We start from the raw sequence: 25,469 nt of genomic DNA, 5'->3' as shown, positions 1-25,469 counted from the left end.
TGTTTCTTAATTTAGGCTACTCTGTAGATTAATATCTCGACTGAGATATCTTACAACTTTAAAACTGTAAAGATTCTGTAATTCCAAATAACAGCATTTCCCACACTGGCCTAATTTTATTTATGGTAGTCCCCCCTTATCAGTGGTTTCACTTTCCACCTTATCCAAGGTCAACCATGGTCAAAAATATTAAATAAAACATTCTAGAAGTAAACAATTCATAAGTTTTAACTTGTGTGCTGTTCTGAATAGTGTGATGAAATCTTGTGTGATCCTGCTCCCTCCTGCCCAGAACAGGAATCATCCTCTTGTTCAGCGTGTCCACACCATGTATACCCGGCCCTGTGAGTCACTTAATAGCCATCTCTGTTATCAGATTGACAGTTGGGATATTGCAGTGCTTGTGACTAAGTAACCCTTATTTTACTTCATAATGGCCCCAAAGTGCAAGAGTACTGTGCCTAATTTATGCATTAAACTTAATCATGGGTATGTATGTGTAGGAAAAAGTAGTATATATAGGCTTCGGTTTCAGGCATCCTCTGGGGGTCTTGGAATGTATCCCCTGCAGATAAGGGAGGGCTACTGTAGTCTATATGGCAGAAATTCTTCTCTTTGACACTGAAGAACTCTTTGGGCACCGTAGCTTGTTTGGCATGAATGACTTTTTTTTCCTTAAATGTAATTTGTTTCAAGTTCTTTGTCTAAGAAAGTGAAATGTTCACATTTTGAAACTCCAAAAATAAAACACTAGAGAGATGATGCCAAAACAGTGATTTCAATCAGAAATGCTTTCTGAATCCAGCATCTAAATGAGGATTAATTATGGAATCAGATCATGGTTAGTAGGCATTCATTGTTTTAAGGCAATTGATAGCAGTATTGAGGAACCTAAAAAAGTATTTTAAACATCCTCTAGTGTTTTTCATATTTCTAATGAGTTGCGATGGCCAAACGTTCCTTATACACAAGATGAAATATGAATGATTGTATCTTATTATAAAGTTTTCAAGTTCTAATGAAGAATATCATTCTCATTCCCTTGGTGAATAGATATCTTCCCACAAATCAGATCACATTGATCATGTGCTATTTTATTTGAGATTAATTTAGAAATAAGTGCTCTTCATTTACTATGGAACTAGTAGTAAAAGTTTTCTGAGATCAAATTTACTGAGGTAGTTTCCTGCAAATTTCTCCAGAGAAGTGTAAGATTGAATAAGCCTATTAAAGACACTCTAGTTTCTGTTGAAGTGGTTTCTCAAGCTTGAGATGCAGATTTGAAGTGAGGAAACTTCAGGAAACTCCATGGCACAGTCCCTGTTGATCTGTCTTGCAAGGCTTAGCAGTATTAATTTCAGAAGAGCTTTGATTTTGCTTGATTGCTTTTCTTATTTGGAAACATATGCTGTTTATTTCATATATATGATACAAGGCATTTAATAATATAACTGATCAGTGTTTCAACATAATTTATGATCCACTTAGCAGCTTAATAATAAGCTTTTGAGGTTAAGTTCTAGATATAAACTGTTAAATAATTTAGTGCTTATTTTTTCAACAGGTGTGAATTATTAAAAAGAAAATGGCCCAACGGAGCACTGTATTTCCTTCTCGTGTCACCAAGGAAAGGTATAATTTATGGAAAATATGCATCTAAGGTATACTTTTCCTTTCCACTCATCCCATGGGGGCTGCTAGTGGGTGTGATAGTTATAAATGAAAGCTTGGGCTGTCACATTATCCAAGAATGGTTTTGTTCAAGGGCAAGAGAAACACTGTTGTATCCTCTAACTTTCAATTTATAGGATACTGTGGACCACTCAGTGACCCCAAGAAGTAGAGATTTCACAGTAGTCCTGCAGTAGGTAGTCCTGTGGAGAGTGAAATATAACTCTGGGGACTTGAGGCTAATATCCCTGTTAAGCTTTTTAAATCAGAAGTTGCAGATTAGGGGCCTATCGGCCAAATTTGGCTCGTGAAGTACATTACTTGGCCTGCATGCTCTTGAATACGTTTTTTGGAGACAGGGTCTCACTCTGTTGCCCAGGCTAGAGTGCAGTGGCACAGTCACAGCGCACTGCAGCCTCGACCTCCTGGGCTTAGGTGATCTCCCACCTAGCCTCCTGAGTAGCTGGGACTATAGGTATGTGCCACCATGCCCAGCTAATTTTTAAATAATTTTTTGTAGAGATAGGGTCTCTTTGTGTTGCCCAGGCTGATCTTGAACTCCTGGGCTCAAGCAATCCTGCCACCTCAGCCACCCAAAGTGTTGCAATTACAGGTGCGAACCACCGCGCTGGCCTTAAATACTTTTAAAATGAATCGTTAACATTTTAAAATCAAGTGATTTCACAATCAAGTCTGGATTTGCTAGCTCTTCTTGAAATATCACATGATCTGGAAAAAGGGACCTGAAGTCCCTGATGGTTACTGGTGGGTGCAGCAGAACCGTGGCTCCCTTTAGCTGGAAATGCCCTTTCCAGTTCTCCAAAGTCCCTAACGCTCCCTATTGCCTCATATGTAGTGTGCTTCACTCATTTATGTCACCTGCCTGACCCCTGTAGGTATTGACTTTGTAACCACTGTTTCAGAAAGGGAGGAGGAGGAGACGAGCATGTTAGGAGATTTTGTTTGAACTTGATCTTGATAACATAGATTATATTGGGGAGACTTCTCGGTGTCCCAAATTCTGCCAGCCTCTTGCTCTTGGAAGCCATGGAGACCACTTCTAACACGCTTAAATCTGTGGGCATGATTATTTAAAGATCTTTCCCGGCTCATGAAGAAAACTCTTTTAGGCAGAAATCCTGCCTCAAACCCTATTTAGCATGTGGTTACAGATAATTTGTATTTCCACACCTCTCTGGGAAGTTTTGAATCTGGCTTTAAAAATTCTCTGTTCCCAGTGAACAGCCCTCATAATTCCCTTCTGCAGGCGAGTGAGAACCATGCCCCGACACAGCCAGTCCCTGACCATGGCACCATACTCATCCGTAAGCCTCGTGGAGCAACTGGAAGACAGGATCCTCTGCCACGAGAAAACCACCGCCGCCCTTGTAGAGCACGCCTTTCGGATTAAAGATGACATTGTCAACAGTTTGCAGAAAATGCAAAACAAAGGGGGAGGTGACCGCTTGGCCAGGCTTTTCTTGGAGGAGCATATCAGAAACATAACTGCCATAGTGAAGCAACTTAATCGGGATATCGAGGTAAGGTTTGTGAAAGTCAGGTGGCCTATGTCCCTTGCCACAGAATTGCCCCATGTCAGGAGGTCACCCAAGTCTAATTCCTACCTCCTAGGCAGTAATGCATTTAGAACAAAGCTGTCTGTCTTGCCTATTCTTAATGATCGCCAGGGAGACAGCTTGCGGAAATATCCTAATTAAATTTATTCCAGTATTTGATAGCAGTGACTGTCAGTGTTATGTTTAATCTAAATTTACCTTGCTGATTATTAAATGACTTTATTTTGTTTGACTCTTAATGAAGAGAGGGAAGAACTAGTCAAATAGTTTCTCTCTATAATCTTTCATATCTTTGAAGACAGCTATTAAGTCAATTACTAAGGTCAGACTTTGTTGCTTCAGGTTAAATGTTTCTAGTTCATAATGATTATATGTAATACAATTGATAACTCAAACAATTTAGGCATTCGAATTGCTCCTCAGACTCCCCTTTTTACTGCTGTAGTTTTCTTTGGAATGAGACCAATAAAAGGCCAATATTATCTATTTTTAGAATTGGTAGATTTATTGGTATTTATTGAGCAATCACAGGGACCACACAGTTTAGTTCAGAAAGCTTCAGATCATTTAGGGCTTGGGTTTCCCTCACTATTCAATGTTCATATCTTTCACATGTAATGATTGAATATATGAATAATAGATATATGGCTAGATTAAGGAAAACTTTTGTTTCCTGTGATGGAGATTATATCTGAATTATGCTTCCTAAAATTAAACCTCATTTCTTTTTTTTTTCCATTGTCAGATTTGTATTTATTTTAATGACTTTATTGAGATATAATGTAAATGTCACAAAAAGTATAAACTTAAATGATTTTTAGTAAATTTATAAAATTGTGCAACCTCAACACAATTTAATTTTAGGGCACTGCTATCACCTTCCCAAAATTCGCATAAACCTGTTTGCAGTCAAGTCCTACTTATACCCCAGCCCCAGGCAACCGCTCATCTACTTTCTTTTTTTTTTTTTTTTTTTGAGATGGAGTCTCGCTCTGTCACCCAGGCTGGAGTGCGGTGGCGCGATCTCAGCTCACTGCAAGCTCTGCCTCCCGGGTTCACGCCATTCTCCTGCCTCAGCCTCCCGAGCAGCTGGGACTACAGGCGCCCGCCACCTCGCCCGGCTAGTTTTTTGTATTTTTTAGTAGAGACGGGGTTTCACCGTGTTAGCCAGGATGGTCTCAAAACTCCTGACCTCGTGATCCGCCCGTCTCGACCTCCCAAAGTGCTGGAATCACAGGCTTGAGCCACCGCGCCCGGCCTCATCTACTTTCTATCTCTAGAAATTGGTCTTTTCCAGACATTTCATATAAATGGAAACCTTACAATATGTGGTCTTTCGCATCTGGCTTCTTTCTTTCCTTTTCTTTCTTTCTTTCTTTTTTATTTGTTTGTTTTTGTTTTGAATGCAGTCGTGCAATCGTGGCTCACTGAAGCCTTGACCTCCCAGACTCAACCAGTCCTCCTATGTCAGCCTCCCAAGTAGCTGGGACTACAGGTGTGCACTATCACGCTCAGCTAATTTTTGTATTTTTAATATTACAAGGTCCATCCATAATGTAGTATTTTTTGTAGAGACATGGTCTCACTGTGTTGCCCAGGCAGGGCTTGAACTCCTAGGCTCAAGCGATCTGTCTGCCTCAGCCTTTCAAAGTGCTGGGATTACAGATGTGAGCCACTGTACAGCCTGTCCTCTCTTATTTAGCATAATCTTTCTGCGGTTCAGACATATCCTAGCATGTATCATATTCCTTTTTATGTCTGAGTAATATTCTATTTTCTGGATATACCACATTGTATTTATCTCTTCAGGAACTGATGGACATTTGGATTGTTTCCAGTTCTTAGCTTTTATGAGTAAAGCTGCTGTGAACACTTGTGACAGGTCTTTGATGTAAAAATATGTCTTTACTTCTCTTGGGTAAATTACTAGGAGTAGAATTTCTGGGTCTTATAGTGAGCTTATGTTTAACTTTTTAAAACATAGCCAAATAATTTTCCAAAGTGGCTATAACATTTTATAATCCCACAAGCAATGTATGAAGGTTCCAGTTTCTCTAGCCCTCAGCAATACTTGGCATTATCTTTTTTTATTGTAGTCATTCTAATGGATGTGTAGTGGTATCTCATTATGGTTTAAATTTGTATTTTCCTAGTAACTAATGATCTTGAACGCCTTTTCGTATGCTTATTGATCATTTGTATGTCTTTGTTGGTGAAATGTCTAAGTCTTCTACCCATTTTTTAAAAATTAGATTTTCTTCATTGTGGGAAAAAAGCTACCATTTTAACCATTTTAAGTGTACAATCTAATGATATTAAGTACATTCACAATGTTGGGCAATCATTATTACTGTCTATTTCCAGAAGGTTTCCATCATCCAAAACTGAGACTTTGTTCCCATTAAAAAGTAACCCCCCACTCCACTTTCCCCTCAGCCCCTGGCGACATCTATTCTATTTTCTGTCCTTATGAATTTACTTATTCTAGCTACTTCATATAAGTGGAATCAGACAATAATTTGTCCTTTTGTGTCTGGCTTTTCTCACTTAGCATAATGATTTCAAGGTCCATCTGTAATGTAACAGGTATCAGAATTCATTTTTACATTGGGTTATTTGTCATATTATTGATAACTTATGCAAGTTTTTATGTAGTTTAGATACAATTCCCGTATCAGAAATGTGATTTACAAATATTTTCTCCCATTCTGTGGCTTATATTTTCATTTTCGTAATAGTGTGTCTTTTGAAGTATGAACATTTTTAGTTTTAATGAAGTCTAATATCAATTTTTTTCTTTAATGGTTTATTCTTTTGGTGTTGTGTCTTTACAACTATTTGCTTATTAACTCAAGGTCACAAAGATTTTCCCCTATGTTTAATTCAAGATTCTCAGTTTATGCACTTAGGTCTGTGAACTATTTTGAGGTAATGTCTGTATATGGTGTGAGGTAAGGGTCTAAGTTAATTTTTTTTCGTCTTGCTATCCTAGGAAAATCTATCCTTTTCCCATTTGTCCTTTTGTTGAAAATCAATTGACCAAAAAATATAAGGGTTTATTTCTGGATTCCACTGATCTGTATGATTTTCTTAATGTCAGTACCACATTGTCTTGATTTCTAGTTTTAGAGTATATTTTTGAAATAAGGTAATATAAATTCTCCAACTATGTTCTTTTTAAAAGGTATTTTTGGGCTAGTCTATGTCCTTTGCATTTTCAATTAAATTTTAGGATTAGCTTATCAGTTTATATTAAAAAGGGGACTTTGATAGACATTGCTTTGCATGTATAGATTTTAAAAAGGCTGGGTGCAGTGGCTCACACTTGTAATCCCAGCGCTTTGGGAGGCAGAAGTAGGAGAATCACTTGAGCCCAGGAATTTGAGACCAGCCTGAGCAACACAGTGAGATCCTATCTTTCTCTAAAAATAATAATGACAATAATAATAAAAAGAAATGATGTATAGATCCATTTGGGGAGAGTTGCCATCTTAATACTGTGCCTGATTGTTCAAGGAACCAACTTTTGGTTTTATTGGTCAGATTTTTTTGTTTTTGTTACTAATTTTAAAATTTTAAAATTGACAGGCAATAATTATATATATTATAGGGGTACATAGTGATGTTTCAATACATCTAATATTCAGTGACCAGATCAAGGTAATTTTGTGGTCCTTTAACAAATTGCTATATCTCCTTCCCTTCCCCCTACCCATCCCATCCTCTAGTATTCTCTATTCTAATTTTTACTTCTTTGAGATCAACTTTTTTTAGCTTTCACATATGAGTAAGAACATGCAGTGTTTAACTTTCTGTTCCTGGCTTATTTCACATAACATAATGTCCTGCTGTTCTATCCGTGTTGCTGCAAAAGACAGAATTTTGTTCTTTTTTATGGCTGATAGTATTCCATTGTATATATATATACCACATTGTCTTTATCCATTCATCCATTGTTGGACACCTAGGTTTGACTCCATATCTCGGCTATTATGAATAGTGCTGCAATAAACATGGGGGTGCAGATGTCTCTTCAATATACTGATTTCCTTTCCTTTGGATAAATTCCCAGTAGTGGGATTGCTGGATCATATGGTAGTTCTATTTATAGTTTTTTTGAGGAACCTCCATACTTTTCTCCATAGTGGCTGTACTAGTTTACATTCCCGCCAACGGTGTATAAGAGCTCCCTTTTCTCTGCATACTTGCCAGCATGTGTTACTTTTTGTGTTTCGGTATAGCCGTTATCACTGGAGTGAGATGATACTTCATTGTGATTTTGATTTGCATTTCCCTGATAGTGATATTGGGCCTTTTTTCATATATTTGCCATTTGTATGTCTTCTTTTGAGAAATATTTGTTCACATCATTTACCCATTTAAAAAATTGGATATTTTTTGCTGTTGAGATGTTTGAGTTCCTTCTGTATTCTGGATACTAATCTTATTGGATGAATAGTTTGCAGGTATTTTTCTCCCATCCTGTAGGTTGTATTTTCACTTTGTTGATTGTTTCCTTTACTGTGCAGAAGCGGTTTTGTTTGATATAATCCATTTGTTTATTTTTGCTTTTGTTGTCTGTGCTTTTGAGGTCTTATTAATAAAATCTTCTCCTAGACCAGTGTCCTGAAGTGTTTCCCCTATGTTTTATTCTAGTAGTTTTATCATGTTGGGCCTTACATTTAGGTCTTTTGCACATTTGGAGTTTGTTTTCATACAGGGTGAGAGGTGGGGGCCTAGTTGAATTCTTCTGCATATGGATGTCCAGTTTTCCCAGCACCGTTTGTTGAAGATTTGTCTTTTCCTCAATGAGTGTTCTTGGCACCTTTGTCCAAAATCAGATGGCTGTAGATACGTGGATTAATTTCTAGGTTCTCTTTTCTGTTCTATTGTTCTATGTGTCTGTTTTTGTGCCAGTACCATGCTGTTTTGGTTACTACAACTATGTAGTGTATTTTGAGGTCTGGTAGTGTGATGTCTCTGGCTTTGTTCTTATTTATTTATTTATTTATTTACTTATTTATTTATTGAGATAGAGTCTCACTCTTTTGCCCAGGCTAGAGTGCAGTGGCATGATACTGGCTCACTGCAACCTCAGCCTCCCAGGTTCAAGTGTTTCTCCTGCCTCAGCTTCCCAAGTAATTGAGATTATAGGCACATGTCATCATGCCAGGCTAATTATCATATTTTTAGTAGAGACGGGGTTTCACCATGTTGACTAGGCTGGTCTCCAACTCCTGACCTCAGGTGATCCACCCATCTTGGCCTCCCAAAGTGCTGGGATTACAGGCGTGAGCCACCACGCCCAGCCCTAACTTTGTTCTTTTCACTCAGGGTTGCTTTGGCTATTTGGGGTCTTTTGTGGTTCCATACAAATTTTAGGGGTTATGGTTGGGTGCAGAGAACATCCTTTTTCTTTTCTTTTCTTTTTTTTTTTTAATTATACTTTAAGTTCTAGGGTACATGTGCACAATGTGCAGGCTTGATACATAGGTATATATGTGCCATGTTGGTTTGATGCACCCATCAACTCATCATTTACATTAGGTATTTCTCCTAATGCTATTCCTCCCACAGCCCTCCACCCACCGACAGACCCTGGCATGTGATGTTCCCCGCCCTGTGTCCAAGTGATCTCATTGTTCAGTTCCCACCTATGAGTGAGAACATGCAGTGTTTGATTTTCTGTCCTTGTGATAGTTTGCTGAGAATGATGGTTTCCAGTCTCATCCATGTCCCTGCAAAGGACATGAACTCATCCTTTTTTATGACTACATAGTGCCCCATGGTGTATATGTACCACATTTTCTTAATCCAGTTTATCATTGATGGACATTTGGGTTGGTTCCAAGTCTTTGCTTTTGTGAATAGTGCTGCAATAAACATATATGTGCATGATTTATAGTAGCATGATTTGTAATTCTTTGGGTATATATCCAGTAATGGGATTGCTGGATCCAATGGTAATTCTAGTCCTAGATCCTTGAGGAATCGCCACACTGTCTTCCACAATGGCTGAACTAATTTACACTCCCACCAACAGTGTAAAAGTGTTCCTATTTCTCCACATCCTCGCCAGCATCTGTTGTTTCCTGACTTTTTAATGATTGCCATTCTAACTGGCGTGAGATGGTATCTCATTGTGGTTTTGATTTGCATTTTTCTGATGACCAGTGATGATGAGCATTTTTTCATGTATCTGTTGGCTGCATAAATGTCTTCTTTTGAGAAGTGTCTGTTCATTTCCTTTGCCCACTTTTTGATAGGGTTGTTTTTTTCTTCTAACGTTGTTTGAGTTCTTTGTAGATTCTGGATATTAGCCCTTTTTCAGATGGGTAGATTACAAAAATTTTCTCCCATTCTGTAGGTTGCCTGTTCACTCTGATGGTAGTTTCTTTTGCCGTACAGAAGCTCTTTAGTTTAATTAGATCCCATTTACCTATTTTGGCTTTTGTTGCCATTGCTTTTGGTGTTTTAGTCATGAAGTCCTTGCCCATGCCTATGTCCTGAATGGTATTGCCTAGGTTTTCTTGTAGGGTTTTTATGGTTTTAGGTCTAACATTTAAGTCTTTAATCCATCTCAAATTAATTTTTGTATAAGGTGTAAGGAAGGGATCCAGTTTCAGCTTTCTACATATGGCTAGCCAGTTTTCCCAGCACCATTTATTAAATAGGGAATTCTTTCCCCATTTCTTGTTTTTGTCAGGTTTGTCAAAGATCAGGTGGTTGTAGATGTGTGGTGTTATTTCTGAGGCCTCTGTTGTGTTCCTTTGGTCTATATCTCTGTTTTGGTACCAGTACCATGCCGTTTTGGTTACTGAAGCCTTGTAGTATAGTTTGAAGTTGGGTAGCGTGATGCCTCCAGCTTTGTTCTTTTTGCTTAGGATTATCTTGGCAATGCAAGCTCTTTTGTGGTTCCATATGAACTTTAAAGTAGTTTTTTCCAATTCTGTGAAGAAAGCCATTGGTAGCTTGATGGAGATGGCATTGAATCTGTAAATTACCTGGGGCAGTATGGCCATTTTCATGATATTGATTCTTCCTATCCATGAGCATGGAATGTTCTTCCATTTGTTTGTGTCCTCTTTTATTTCATTGAGCAGTGGTTTGTAGTTCTTCCTTGAAGAGGTCCTTCACATCCCTTGTAAGTTGGATTCCTAGGTATTTTATTCTCTTTGTAGCAATTGTGAATGGGAGTTCACTCATGATTTGCCTCTCTGTTTTTCTGTTAATAGTGTATAGGAATGCTTGTGATTTTTGCACATTGATTTTGTATCCTGAGACTTTGCTGAAGTTGTTTATCAGCTTAAGGAGATTTTGGGCTGAACGATGGGGTTTTCTAAATATACAATCATGTCATCTGCAAACAGGGACAATTTGACTTCCTCATTTCCTAACTGAACACCCTTTCTTTCTTTCTTTTGCCTGATTGCCCTAGCCAGAACTTCCAACACTATGTTGAATAGGAGTGGTGAGAGAGGGCGTCCTTGTCTTGTGCCAGTTTTCAAAGGAAATGCTTCCAGTTTTTGCCCATTCAGTATGATATTGGCTGTGGGTTTGTCATAAATAGCTCTAATTATTTTGAGATACATTCCATCAGTACCTAGTTTATTGAGAGGTTTTAGCATGAAGGGCTGTTGAATTTTGTCAAAGGCCTTTTCTGCATCTATTGCGATAATCAGGTGGGTTTTTGTCATTGGTTCTGTTTGTGTGATGGATTAAGTTTATTTATTTGCGTATGTTGAACCAGCCTTGCATCCTAGGGATGAAGCCAACTTGATCGTAGTGGATAAGCTTTTTGATGTGCTGCTGGATTCAGTTTGCCAGTATTTTATTGAGGATTTTCACACTGATGTTCATCAGGGATATTGGCCTAAAATTCTCTTTTTTTGTTGTGTCTCCGCCAGGCTTTGGTATCAGGATGACATTGGCCTCATAAAATGAGTTAGGGAGGATTCCCTCTTTTTCTGTTGATTGGAATAGTTTCAGAAGGAATGGTACCAGCTGGTCTTTGTACCTCTGATAGAATTCAGCTGTGAATCCGTCTGGTCCTGGACTTTTTTTGGTTGGTAGCCTGTTAATTATTGCCTTAATTTCAGAGCCTGTTATTGGTCTATTCAGAGATTCAACTTCCTCCTGGTTTAGTCTTGGGAGGGTGTATGTGTCCAGGAATTTATCCATTTCTTCTAGATTTTCTATTTTATTTGTGTAGAGGTGTTATTGGTATTCTCTGATGGTAGTTTGTATTTCTGTGGGATCGGTGGTGATATTCCCTTTGTCATCTTTTATTGCATCTATTTGATTCTTCTCTCTTTTCTTCTTTATTAGTCTTGCTAGTGGTCTATCAATTTTGTTGATTTTTTTAAAAAAACAGCTCCTGGATTCATTGATTTTTTGAAGGGCTTTTTGTGTCTCTATGTCTTTCAGTTCTGCTCTGATCTTAGTTACTTCTTGCCTTCTGCTAGCTTTTGAATTTGTTTGCTCTTGCTTCTCTAGTTATTTTCACTGTGATGTTAGGGTGTCAATTTTAGATCTTTTCTGCTTTTTCCTGTGGGCATTTAGTGCTATAAGTTTCTGTCTAGACACTGCTTTAAATGTGTCCCAGAGATTCTGGTACACTGTATGTTTGTTCTCATCGGTTTCAAATAACATCTTTATTTCTGCCTTCAGTTTGTTATTTACCCAGTAGTCATTCATGAGCAAGTTGTTCAGTTTCCATGTAGTTGTGCAGTTTTGAGTGAGTTTCTTAATCCTGAGTTCTAATTTGATTGCACTGTTGTCTGAGAGACAGTTTGTTGTGATTTCTGTTCTTTTACATTTTCTGAGGAGTGTTTTACTTCCAATTATGTGGTCAATTTTAGAATAAGTGCGATGTGGTGCTGAGAAGAATGAATATTTTGTTGATTTGGGGTGGAGAGTTCTGTCAATGTCTATTAGGTCTGCCTGTTGCAGAGCTGAGTTCAGGTCCTGGATATCCTTGTTAACCTTCTGTCTCGTTGATCTGTCTAATATTTACAGTGGGATGTTAAAGTCTCCCATTATTATTGTGTGGGAGTCTAAGTCTCTTTGTAGGTCTCTAAGGACTTGCTTTATGAATCTGGGTGCTCCTGTATTGGGTGCGTATATATTTATGATAGTTAGCTCTTCTTGTTGATTTGATCCCTTTACCATTATGTAATGGCCTTCTTTGTCTGTTTTGATCTTTATTGGTTTAAAGTCTGTTTTATCAGAGACTAGGATTGTAACCCCTGCTTTTTTTTGCTTTCCATTTGCTTGGTAGATCTTCCTCCATCCCTTTGTTTTGAGCCTATGTGCATCTTTGTACATGAGATGGATCTCCTGAATACAGCACACTGATGGGTCTTGACTCTTTATCCAATTTGCCAGTCTGTGTCTTTTAATTGGGGCATTTAGCCCACTTACATTTAAGGTTAATATTTTATTATGTGTCAATTTGATCCTGTCATCATGATGTTTGCTGGTTATTTTGCCTGTTAATTGATGCAGTTTCTTCACAGCATCGATAGTCTTTACAATTTGGCATGTTTTTGCAGTGGCTGGTGCTGGTTGTTTCCTTCCATGTTTAGTGCTTCCTTCAGGAGCTCTTGTAAGGCAGGCCTGGTGGTGACAAAATCTCTCAGCATTTGCTTGTCTGTAAAGGATGTTATTTCTTCTTCACTTATGAAGCTTAGTTTGGCTGGATATGAAATTCTGAGTTGAAAATTCTTTTCTTTAAGAATGTTGATTAGTGGCCCCTACTCTCTTGTGGCTTGTAGGATTTCTGCTGAGAGATCCACTGTTAGTCTGATGGACTTCCCTTTGTGGATAACTCAACCTTTCTTTCTGACTGCCCTTAACACTTTTTCCTTCATGTCAGCCTTGATGAATCTGACAATTATGTGTCTTGGGGTTGCTCTTCTTAAGGAGTATCTTTGTGGTGTTCTCTGTATTTCGTGAATTTGAATGTTGGCCTGCCTTGCTAGGTTGGGGAAGTTCTCCTGGATAATATACTGCAGAGCGTTTTCCAACTTGGTTCCATTCTCCCCATCACTTTCAGGTACAACAATCAAATGTAGATTTGGTCTTTTCACATAGTCCCATATTTCTTGGAGGCTTTATTCATTTCTTTTTACTTTTTTCTCTAACCTTGTCTTCTCCCTTTATTTCATTAATTTTATCTTAAATCACTGATACCCTTTCTTCCGCTTGGTTGAATCAGCTGTTGAAGCTTGTGCACGCGTCACAAAGTTCTCGTGCCATGGTTTTCAGCTCCATCAGGTCACTTAAGGTCTTCTCTACACTGTTTATTCCAGTTAGCCATTCGTCTAATCTTTTTTCAAGATTTTTAGCTTCCTTGTGATGAGTTGAAACATCCTCCTTTAGCTCAGAGAACTTTGTTATTACCGACTTTCTGAAGCCTACTCTGTCAACTCGTCAAAATCATTCTCCGTCCAGCTTTGTTCCGTTGCTGGCGAGGAGCTGCAATCCTTTGGAAGAGAAGAGGTGCTCTGAGTTTTAGGATGTTCAACTTTTCTGCTCTGGTTTCTCCCCATCTTTGTGGTTTTATCTACCTTTGATCTTTGATGTTGGTGACCTACAGATGGGGTTTTGGTGTAGATGACCTTTTTGTTGATGTTGATGCTATTCCTTTCTGTTTGTTAGTTTTCCTTCTAACAGTCAGGCCTCTCAGCTGCAGGTCTGTTGGAATTTGCTGGAGTTCCACTCCAGACCCTGTTTGCCTGGGTATCACTTGCAGAGGCTGCAGAACAGCAAATATTGCGGAACAGAAAATATTGCTACCTGATCCTTCCTCTGGAAACTTTGTCCTACAGGGGCAGCCGCCTATATGTGGTGTCTGTCAGCCCCTACTGGGAGGTGTCTCCCAGTTAGGCTACATGGGGGTCAGGGACCCACTTGAGGAGGCAGTCTGTCTGTTCTCAGAGCTCAAATGCCGTGCTGGGAGAACCACTGCTCTCTTCAGAGCTGTCAGACAGGGACGTTTACGTCTGCAGAAGTTGTCTGCTGCCTTCTATTCAGCTATGCCCTGCCCACAGAGGTGGAGTCTATAGAGGCAGTAGGACTTGCTGAGCTGAGGTGGGCTCTGCCCAGTTCGAGCTTCCCAGCCACTTTGTTTACCTACTTGAGCCTCAGCAATGGTGGACGCCCTTCCCCCAGCCAGGCTGCTGTCTTGCAGATCAATCTCAGACTGCTGTGGTAGCAGTGAGCAAGGCTCCATGGGTGTGGGACCCTCTGAGCCAGGCACGGGAGAGAATTACCTTGTCTGCCAGTTGCTAAGACCTTGGGAAAAGCACAGTATTTGGGTGGGAGTGCCCCGTTTTTTTTGGGTAGTCTGTCATGGCTTCCCTTGTCTAGGAAAGGGAAATCCTCTGACCCTTTGTGCTTCTTGGGTGAGGCAGCACCCCACCTTGCTTCAACTCACCCTCCATGCACCGCACCTACTGTCCAACCAGTCCCAATCAGATGAACCAGGTACCTCAGTTGGAAATGCAGAAATCACCCATCTTCTGCTTCGATCATGCTGGAAGCAGCAGACCGGAGCTGTTCCTATTCAACCATCTTGGAACACCCCTCTTTTTTTTCTTTTTTTGAGACAGGGTCTCATTCTGTCACCTAGGCTGGTATAATGCAGTGGCTGTATTACAGCCTACTGCAACCTCAACCTCCTGGGCTCAGGTGATTCTTCCACCTCAGCCTCCTGAGTAGCTGGAACTACAGGTGCATGCCACCACACCCAGCTAATTTTTTGTGAGACAGGGTTTTGCCATGTTGCCCAGGCTGGTCTTGAACTTCTGGGCTCAAGTGATCCTCCTTCCTCAGCTTCCCAAAGTGGTAGGCTTACAGGTATGAGTCACCACACCCAGCTGAGAACATACTTTGTATATTTTTAATCTCTTTAAATTTTTTGAGACTTGTTTGGTGGCCTTCTTATTCTTACTGATTTTCTTTCTTTTTTTATTAGTTATTGAAATATCCAACTCTTATTGCTGAATTGTCTGTTTCTTCTTCCAGTTCTGTCGGTTTTCGCTTCATGTATTTGGGCACTGTTTTTAGGCTCATATACATTTATAATTGCATATATCTGCCTGATGCATTGACCCTTTTGCTGTAAAAAGTCTCTCTGTGTCTCTTGTAATATTTCTTAAAGTCTGTTTTGTCTGATACTGGTATAGGTATTCCAGCTCCTTTATGGCTACTGTTTGCATAATTCATGTTCTTTTTTTTTAGAGAGACCAAATCTCTGTCACCCAGGCTGCAGTGCAGTGGTGCGATCATAACTCACTGCCGACTCAAACTCCTGGGCTCAAGTGATCCTCCCACTTCAGCTTCTGAGTAGCTGGGACTACAGACATGTGTTACCATGCCCTGCTAATTTTTCTTATTTTTATTTTTTGTAGAGATGAGGTCTTGCTGTGTTGCCCAGGGTGGTCTTGAACTCCTGCCTCTGCCTCCCAAAGTGCTGGGATTATAGGCATGAGCCACTGTACCTGGTCTCCTTTTTTTTTGATAATTCTCACCAAGCTTGTGCCTCTTGGCTCTGGCCTATATATATAGTTATCAGATTTCACTGTTCTTTGAGATTCTCGCATATGTTTACTAAGGACAAGGATTCACTCATAATTATATCCTAATTGAAGTGCATTTGTCTTCAGGGTTCTAAGAGTTCTAGTGTATACTTCTTATGATGTTTATAGAAAATGACTGTGTATTTGTTAGTAAGACAGTGCAATGGATCTTTGTGGCTTTGGTGACTTATGGTATCCATTCCGATTTCTTTTGGTCACAGCCATTTGATTTCTCTTGGGATTTACCTTTCTTTCATTGAGTACAGACTGGGATGGCTAATAATCAGATTGCCTTTCCCCCTTTTTAGCTAAAGGGGTTGGGGCCCATAACTCAGGCCAGAGCACTGAGACCCTCCCTTCCTGGAATTTAAAACCTGAGCAGGCTGGGCTGGACACAGTGGCTCATACCTGTAATCACAGCACTTTGGGAGGCCAAGGTGGGAGGATTCGTTGAACCTGGGAGGTCGAGACTGCAGTGAGCCATGGTCATGCCAGTGTACTCCAGCATGCGTGACAGAGGGAGATGCTACATTGAAAACTAAAACCAAACCAAGCCAAACCAAAACAAAAACCTGAGCAGGCTGATTCAAAGACTGGAAACGGCCATAGTACCTTCCTTGCAGACACTTTGCCTGCGGGATACTGGCTAGTAATTCCTGCTGCTTGGACCTCAGGAAATACTCTTTGTATCTTTTTCCCAACCTGCATAACCCAGCTTCCCTGTTGATTAAGTGCTCTTTTCCCCATTCCTTTTTTTTTCTTTTTCTTTTTAATGTTTTCTAGAGACAGGGTCTGGCTGTCATCCAGGCTCAAGTGCAGTGGTATGATCATAGCTCACTGAGGCCTCTTAACTCCTGGGTTCAATTGATCCTCCCACCTCAGCCTCCTAAGGAGCTGAGACTACAGGCACAGGCCACCATGCTCAGCTACTTATTTTATTTTTTGTAAAGACAGGAGTCTTGCTGTGTTGTCCAATAATTTCCATTTGCCCCCTTAAGTTAGTCAGGTCCAATTACCTGCAACTAAAGAAGTATAATGACCTCAGAGGAACGTAGAAAGTTTACAAAATTGCTGTAAATAATGTACTTGTCTTTGGACGCTGGTATCTATATTAAGAATGATCTTTTCAATTTTATTTTTGGGTGCTGAGTCAGTTTTATCCCAGAAGCTAAAAACTAAGCAACCCTAAGTTGACAACTGTACAAAATTGAAGAACCCCAACTTGAACATTTCAATTTTGAAAGGGATTTCAGATGCATCAAGAGACTGATAGCTCTGCTGTACCTAAATCTAATGAGAGGTAAAATCCAAGTGATGGGGATCTATAAGAATTCTCAGGTTCCCATCCCCTCAACCACTGGCAAAGAAGTACAGTAGGCCCCCTTATCTGTGGCTTTGCTTTCCGCAATTTCAGTTATCTGTGGCCAACCACGATCTGGAAATATTAAAGGAAAATTCCATAAATAAACAATTGATAAGTTTTAAATTGTGTGCCATTCTGAGTAGCGTGATGAAATCTCTCACTCCCCAGCCTGTGTGGGATGTGAATCCCTCCTTAGTTCACACTGTATGTGCTACCTGCCTGTTAGTCACTTAGTAGAAATCTTGATGATCAGATCAAAGAAACGTAGTATATGTAGGGTTTGGTACTATCTGCAGTGTCAGGCATCCACAGGATGTCTTGGAACGTGTCCCCTGCAGATAAGAGGGGGCTAAGGTATGTTACAAAAAATACAAACTTCCACCATGCTTCATATTAGAAAATAGTGTTACTTCCCCATTCTTAGAATACCCAGCACTTTCCTGTGGGAACTCAGTTCTGTTCCCTTTGCTTATGGGGGTAGGGGAAGACTAGAGATGAGAGTCAATCTATTCTGACATTACTTTCCCCTCCAGGTAAAAGCACAGTATAACTCTACCCTTAGGAAATCCTTGTCTTAATTTTTTGTGTCAACATAAGAGGTGATAGTGTTTTAGCTGCAACTGTTAGATCCAGGGGATAATTTCCTGTTTGGTAGCTGCGATGTACTACTCCAATGGCCAGAACCACTTTATTTTATTTTATTTTTTGGAGACAAGGTCTTGCTACGTTGCCCAGGCTGGTCTTGAACTCCTGGGCCCAAGCAGTCCTCTCACCTTGGCCTCCCAAAGTGTTGGGATTATAAGCATGAGCCATAGTGCCCAGCCAGAGCCATTTTAAATACATAATTTCCAACTTCAGCTGGGCCACTGACGCTATTTAACAGTTTTTTCATTCTAGGAAGCCCTCCTTGCCAGTTCTTCTCATGCTCCCAGTTTCCTTTCCCTCAGTGTATCCTGAACACCTAACTCATGCCACTGTTCCTATAGCGTTTATTGAATAGGACTAACATTGTTTCTTTACAAGCCTCTCAAAAAGACAGGAACCTTGTCTTACTCATCTTTGTATTGTCTAGTACAATATTTGGAGTAAAATGCTATGAATGCTGTCATAGTATATTTGTGTTGCTATAACAAAATACCTGAGATTGGGTAATTTATAAAGAACAGAAATTTATTTCTCACAGTTCTGGAGGCTGGGAAGTCCAAGCCCAAGGCACTGGCATTTGGCGTCTGGTAAGATCTTCTTGCTGCATCCTCACATGGCAGGTGGAAGGGCAAGAATGACGAATCCTGTGTCCTCACATTGCAAAAACATTGAACACAGTGGACTCCCTCCCACAAACCCTTTTTATAAGGGCCCCAGTCCGTTCAAGGTAGAGCCCTCATGACTTAATCATCTCCCAAAATACCATGCCTCTTAATACCACTACAGTGGAGATTAAGTTCAACATGATTTTTGGAGGGGGCACCATCATTCAAACCTCAGCAAATACTTATTAAGTGAATAAATGCCCAATACAGAGTGAAGCCAGTTGTAGATATGCTGGTAGCAAAAAGGACTAGAAGAGACTGAGGTTATTAATGCAAAGAGCATCCTTTTCAGATAGGCTGAGTGAAGTGGCCTGAGGTATCAAGGCCAGTTAGCGGCAGTGCTGAGAATAAACCCATGTGGCAAAACTCCAAAAATATGCTCTTTTCTACTTTACCTTTTGGAAGCTCTTCTAGAACCTCATCTTCTATAATCGACTCTCAGATGTGACAGGCTGTGCTGTTCAGCCATTCTTTGCTTTCTGAGTTTCAGGAAGAACTTGTTTACGAAACTAGATAATTCTAGCTTTATTTCACACTGAGTTCTCCCCTGACCCATCCTTGCTTTGACGAGAGTTCACTTGAATTGTTTCGACGAGAGTTCACTTGAATTGCTTCGGTAACTGGGTTTATCAAAAAAACTACCTAAGGAATCTGAAGTCATCAATTGTTTAGACTTCTGCTAATTATTTTTTTCCCAATTTTTTTTTTTTTTTTTTTTTGAGACAAGATCTCACTCCCTCACCCAGGCTGGAGTGCAGTTGTGTGATCTCAGCTCACTGCAACCTCCACCTCCTGGGTTCAAGTGATTCTCATGCCTCAGCCTCCTGAGTAGCTGGAATTTTAGGCACACCACCACACCTGGCCAATTTTTGTATTTTTAGTAGAGACAGGGTTTCACTGTGTTGGCCAGGCTGGTCTTGAGCTCCTGACCTCAAGTGACCCACCAGTCTTGGCCTCCCAAAGTGCTGGAATTATAGGCATGAACCATCACCATCACGGCTGGCCTAAACATGTTTCTTTAAGATGATTTTTGAAAAATTTACAATGCAGTGAGAAAGTAATTTCAATTTTGCTGTTTTCCCAACATCAGAAACACATTTTATGTAATGGTTATTCTTGCCTTAACCAGACAGCACTCTTTTATATTTACATATATTTTTGGAGTGTGCAATTTTGCAAGTGATGATTTCCATGATAGACAGGGAAAACTGAGTAAAATCTAAATTTGGCAAAAAATTTAGTTTGTATTTGAGTGTTTACTTTTTTTTATAACTGGTAGTAACTATATATAATGACAAAGTAACAACAAGGAAGTTTAGAAATTTAAGACTCCAATGTGAAACACTAATTCTATTGATTTATATGTATTATGAACCTAAGCGTGTCTACCTAAACGTATTAGGATGCTTGATGACAGATCAGAATTGCTGTCTTATAGCGAAAGTTCATTAAAATAAAATCATAATTGTCTTAGTTTAGGCTGCTATGACAAATTACCATAGACTGGGCAGCTTAAACAACAGAAATTTCTTTCTCATGATTCTGGAGACTGGGAAGTCCAAGATCAAAATGCTGGTAGATCCAGTGTCTGGTGAGACCCCCTGCTTCCTGAATTGTAGATGGTTGTCTTTTTGTATCCTTACATGGCAGAGAGCAGAGAGCAGAAGCAAGACCTTCTTTTAAGGTACTAATCGCATCCATGAGGGTTCTACCCTCATGACCTAATCACCTCTTCATTACGTTAAGGGTTAGGAGTTTAACATACAATTTCCTTTTTTTTTTTAGACTGGGCCTTGCGCTGTCATTCAGGCTGGAATGCAGTGGTATGGTCATGGCTCATTGCAGCCTCAACCTCCTGGGCTCAAGTAGTCCTCCTGCCTTGGTCTTCCAAAGTGCTGGGATTATAGGCATGAGCCACCACGCTTGGTCAACATGTGAATTTTTGGAGGACACAAACATTCAGTCCATAACAATGATGTAGAGTAAAAATTAAAAAGTACTAAAAGGAAGTCTTCGTTTATAAATAATATAAAAATCGGCGCCAGGCACAGTGGCTCACGCCTGTAATCCCAGCACTTTGGGAGGCCGAGGTGGATGGATCACTTAAAGTCAGGAGTTTGAGACCAGCCTGGCCAACATGGTGAAACCCCATCTCTCCTAAAAAATATATATATGAGAATTAGCTGGGCCTGATGGCGTGTGCCTGTAATCCCAGCGAATTGGGAGGCTGAGACAGGAGAATTGTTTGAACCTGGGAGGTGGAGGTTGCAATGAGCCAGGATCGTGCCACTGCACTCCAGTCTAGGCGACAGAACAAGACTCCATCTCTAAATAAATAAAAAAATAAATAGGGAGAGTGGGCATAATATAAAACTGATACTTGGCCAGGTGCAGTGGCTCACGCCTGCAATCCCAGCACTTTGGGAGGCCAAGGTGGGTGGATCACAAGGTCAGGAGTTCGAGACCAGTCTGGTCTACATGGTGAAACCCCATCTCTACTAAAAATATAAAAATTAGCTGGGCGTGGTGGTGGGCACCTGTAATCCCTGCTACTCGGGAGGCTGAGGCAGGAGAATCATTTGAACCTGGGAGGCGGAGGTTACAGTCAGCTGATTTCGTGCCACTGCCATCTAGCCTGGGAGACAGAGTGAGACTCTAACCCAAAAAACAAAATAAAACAAAACAAAACAAAACAAAAGCAAAAACAACAAAACAAAGAACAAAATAACCTGATACTTGTAGTATCAGTTTTAAAGCAGAGGTGTGAAGATATTTAAATTGTATTTCAATGATGTAGAAGGTGTATTTTTTATTTATAGATTCTTGATGAATATCTTCTGTAAATTGCCTGGGTTGTTATTATTATTATTATTGCTGGTTTATGGCTGTTTTTCAGTTTACGCAGTAAAATTTTACTGGGTTATTTGATTTTTTAGAGTCATCCCTCAGGTGATTTTATATTACAAAAGTAAAGTTGAAGCCATTCTTAAGATGTGGAACTTATTCCTAGATCCTGATAGAACTAGTCAAATTGAGATATATTAACACTGTATCTTGGCAAATTTGCCTAGATAAGTCTTTATGATTTTCTATCATGTGACTCCGAACAGTTATACACCGGAAAAAAAGTAAAATATATTATCAAACCATTACCCAATGTGATCCTCAAGAGCTAGAACAGAGTCTTACTGTTTCTATTTTTTTTTTTTTTTTTTTTGAGAGGAAGTCTCACTCTGTCACCTGGGCTGGAGTGCAGTGGCCGGATCTCAGCTCACTGCAAGCTCCACCTCCCGGGTTTATGCGAATCTCCTGCCTCAGCCTCCCGAGTAGGTGGGACTACAGGCGCCCGCCACCTCGCCCGGCTACTTTTTTGTATTTTTTAGTAGAGACAGGGTTTCACCGTGTTAGCCAGGATGATCTCGATCTCCTGACCTCATGATCCGCCCGTCTCGGCCTCCCAAAGTGCTGGGATTACAGGCTTGAGCCACCGCGCCTGGCTTACTGTTTCTATTTTTAACACCTACCAATGTCTAAGACATAGTAGGAGCTCAATAAATGTTTCATAATCAAAGGCTCTGGGTCTCCTTGCCCCTTCCAGAACCCTATAATTATTGCTCATATTCTTTCAGCAGATTCCAATGTCAAAACAGATGACTCTTGTATACTAGTACACAGTAAGTGCTTGATAAATGTTAAATGGATGAATTTATTGTTTTAATACATCTCCATCCGCAGTCTCTGTTAGCAGTTTGCCTTGTGGTATGGAGAAGCTTATCAATTATTTATTCCTCAGAAACTTTCCACAAATGATCATCATAATTATTAATTTAGAGGAAGTAATATAGTCAACTATGAATTATACATGTCTGAGTTATCCATACTGTCTTTGGTTTAAGCCATTATCAATCCCTGGAAGCCGAGCCCTGCTGATAAGTCCATGGTCCTTTTATTGGTGGTAAACTTTCCCTTCCAAGCCAGTTTGATGGCTGGGGGAAGTAGTTTGGACCCCTATGTCTTTTTATGGCTTTAGCTGTGTCTCTGGCCTTTGGGAACCAGGCAGTAGGGTCTGCCACCTGGCTGGTTAGAATCTGCAGACCTACTTTAGTTCCCATGTGCTCAACTTCATGATGTCCTTATGGCTTGGGATGTTGGCTTTAACCTAGTTGGGTCATGGGAAACTGTATCAAGCCCTCATCTAATTGAATGTATCATACATAGTTTGCTAGTTTAATATTTTGCAAATGGACTACTGGAGTTTCTGAGCCTGAGCGATGAGTGCAGCATTGGGCTTTATTAACATGGCAAAGCAGAGGCGTAGACAGTGATGTTAATATGTAGTTGAACAGACATACAGGACCTTGGTTCAGTGTGCTTCCAGTACTGCCAATGAGGGAAGAGTTTTGGCTACTGGACTTCATGCATTTTACTTAAAAAGAGAATTTCAGCCTGCAGCTCTGTGATTTGGTTCTATTGAAACAGGTATATCAGCGGAGGGGTTTTGGTGATTATCATCCAAATTCATTTTGTTTTCATTCTATCCACTAGATTTGGCTTGTTGTGTGACTTGACTCCGGGGGAGAAGACAGTAAATTGAGTGGAATTCGAATATTTGTTCAGTTCTGTTGACAGAGGTTTTTCAATGTAAATTAATAAATTCGTGTTCTGGTGTCTGCTCTGTCTCCAGTACATTTTAGCTTGTCTGAGTCCTCTTTGAGGACCTGATCATGTTTGGGTACCAGAGATTGATAACAGCTCAAATCAAAGGGACTGATAACAGCTTAAACCAAAGACCGGATGGACAGCTAGAGATAGTCTCTAAGCCTTCAACTCAGAAGATCAGATCCTACAACATGGAGCTAAAGTAATTGATAAATCACTCGTGAACCCACTAACAGCCAGGCATTGTTAGAGGCACTGGGGTTGCAGTAATGGCCCAAGCACACAGCCCTCTGGTCTTTGCCCTACTGCACACTTTAGTGGGGTATACAGGCAGTCAATGCTAAGTAACCAAGGTGATGTTAGCCAATGTCAAGTGCTCTGATGAGAGGACGTGATGGAGAGTGACTGTGTGGCTGTCTTAGAAAGGATGGTGGCCAGGCACGGTGGCTCATGCCTGTAATCTCAGCACTTTGGGAGGCTGAGGCAGGCAGATCACGAGGTCAGAAGTTCAAGACCAGCCTGACCAATATGGTGAAACCCTGTCTCTACTAAAAATACAAAAATTAACCAGGTGTAGTGGCGCGTGCCTGTAGTCCCAGCTACTTGGGAGGCTGAGGCAGGAGAATCACTTGAACCTGGGAGGCAGAGGTTGCAGTGAGCTAGGATCACACCACTGCACTCCAGCCTGAGCAACAGAGTGAGACTCCATCTCAAAAAAAAAAAACCAAAAAAGGATGGTAAGGGAGTGAGGTGACGTGTGAACTGAGAATGGAATGACATATGGGGCCAGCCAAGCCAAGGTGGTGGTGAGGGAGGAGACACCAAGGGAGACCACTCCAGAGTGAGGGAAGTGCAGGTTCCAAGGCCATAAACAGGAAGAGGCGGGGCATGTTTAAGGAGCAGAAAGGGGACCAGTGGATGGAGTGTTGTGAGCTGGGGGAAGGGCAGCTCGTGAGACTTGAAGGTTGTGAAAAGAAGTTTAGAGTCTGGAAATGGGAAGCCATTATTTAGTGTTCAGCCAAGGAATTTAAATAATGCCCTCACACTCTTGGTGCTGGGACTACATTAGTGAATAAAACACAGATAAAAGCCCTTGTCCTTGTGGATATAGGCTGATTTATGTTTGAAAAAGTTCACGCTGGCTGCTTCGTGGAGAAGGATTTTAGGGGAGCAAGAATTGAAGCAGGGAGACAAGTTAGGGGGCTACTTCAGAGTTCGGGGAGAGGCATGGCATGGTGGAGATGGAGAGAAGAGGATGGATTCTGGAGTGATTTTGGAGATAGAGCTGACAGGACTTCCTGCCTATTGGAGGGAGAGACTTCCATCAAATGGTGGAAATGCCAAGAAGGCAATTTGATATAGGAGGCTGGAACTGTGCTAAAAAGCCCTGTAGGGGAATACTACCTTATAATTCCCTGCTCTGCTGTAGTTGGGCCTTTCTCTAGGTGATTGGAAATTATACTTCCTCATTTCCAAATCCTTCCCAATCTAGGAAGAGTTGGAGAAGGAGGAACATGGAGAGCTGTTTCTTTCCTGTTTCTTTCCTGGTTCCTGGCAACACTGGCCTGTCTGGGGGGCTTAGATGTCCCAGGGGATTGGTTGCCATCACCTTTGCATAAACAACGTTATCCAGCACATTGAGGCTCCCACAGAAGTCCCTATTCCAAGTCGTCTTGGGAAGGGAGATTTTTTAAAGATAGGCCATATCTTTGAAAAAATAAATGAGGACTTGGGACATCACTTTTTCAAGGTGGCTAGCTTCTGCTCCATGCTTGTGTAAAGCACGTTTATTGTGTGGACCTGGACAATGCACTTTCCACCCTTTAGTTTTTCTTGCTGCAACTGAGCTCCCTGAAGGTATGCCTGATGCTCAGTACACAGTAGGTGTGCAAAAATAAGTTTCTTGAATTGAATTGAAAATAACAGAGAATTAATGCCATATATAATGATATAATCTTTTTTAAAATAAATGCATCATGATGATATATTGTTCCAAAATGACAAATACAGGAACATGATTGACTTTACAGAGGAATTACTTTTCTAAGTTTTCATTCTAGAATGTATTTAAATAATAAGCCATCTAACACCTTCTGTTTTCATATTACTTTCTAGTAACATGAATACTTTATTAATGTCAGGTAGAATTCTTTCCTGTATTCTTCAAAGCACTTCTTTCTTAAATTTTTATTCATTTATTTTTTGAGATAGGGTCTTGCTGTGTTGCTCAAGCTGGAGTGCACTGGTGGGAACATGGCTCACTGCAGCCTCTGCCTCTCAGGTTCAAGCAATCCTCTTGCCTCGG

At 40.4% G+C, this 25,469-nt stretch overlaps 1 protein-coding gene across 7 annotated transcripts in view; it reads left to right on the top strand.

The window, feature by feature from the left end:
* Positions 1-25,469, top strand: part of FAM81A (family with sequence similarity 81 member A) — a 159,087-nt gene that overhangs the window by 86,781 nt on the left and 46,837 nt on the right. For 4 of the 7 annotated variants that reach the window (XM_023228659.2, XM_023228661.1, XM_023228662.1 and 1 more), the window contains 2 exons: positions 1,565-1,632; positions 2,939-3,212. In XM_023228659.2, coding sequence (XP_023084427.1) covers positions 1,586-1,632; positions 2,939-3,212 — 321 coding nt within the window. In that variant the 5' untranslated portion in view covers positions 1,565-1,585. Of the gene's footprint in view, positions 1-1,564; positions 1,662-2,938; positions 3,213-25,469 lie in introns of all 7 variants that reach the window. The other 3 variants (XM_023228665.2, XM_023228664.1, XM_023228667.1) reach the window with 1 other exon arrangement.

Source organism: Piliocolobus tephrosceles, chromosome 6 (genome assembly GCF_002776525.5).
Source record: "Piliocolobus tephrosceles isolate RC106 chromosome 6, ASM277652v3, whole genome shotgun sequence".
Taxonomy (NCBI): domain Eukaryota; kingdom Metazoa; phylum Chordata; class Mammalia; order Primates; family Cercopithecidae; genus Piliocolobus; species Piliocolobus tephrosceles.
Note: the sequence above shows the minus strand (reverse complement) of the source record. Positions and strands in the feature narration are given on the sequence as shown.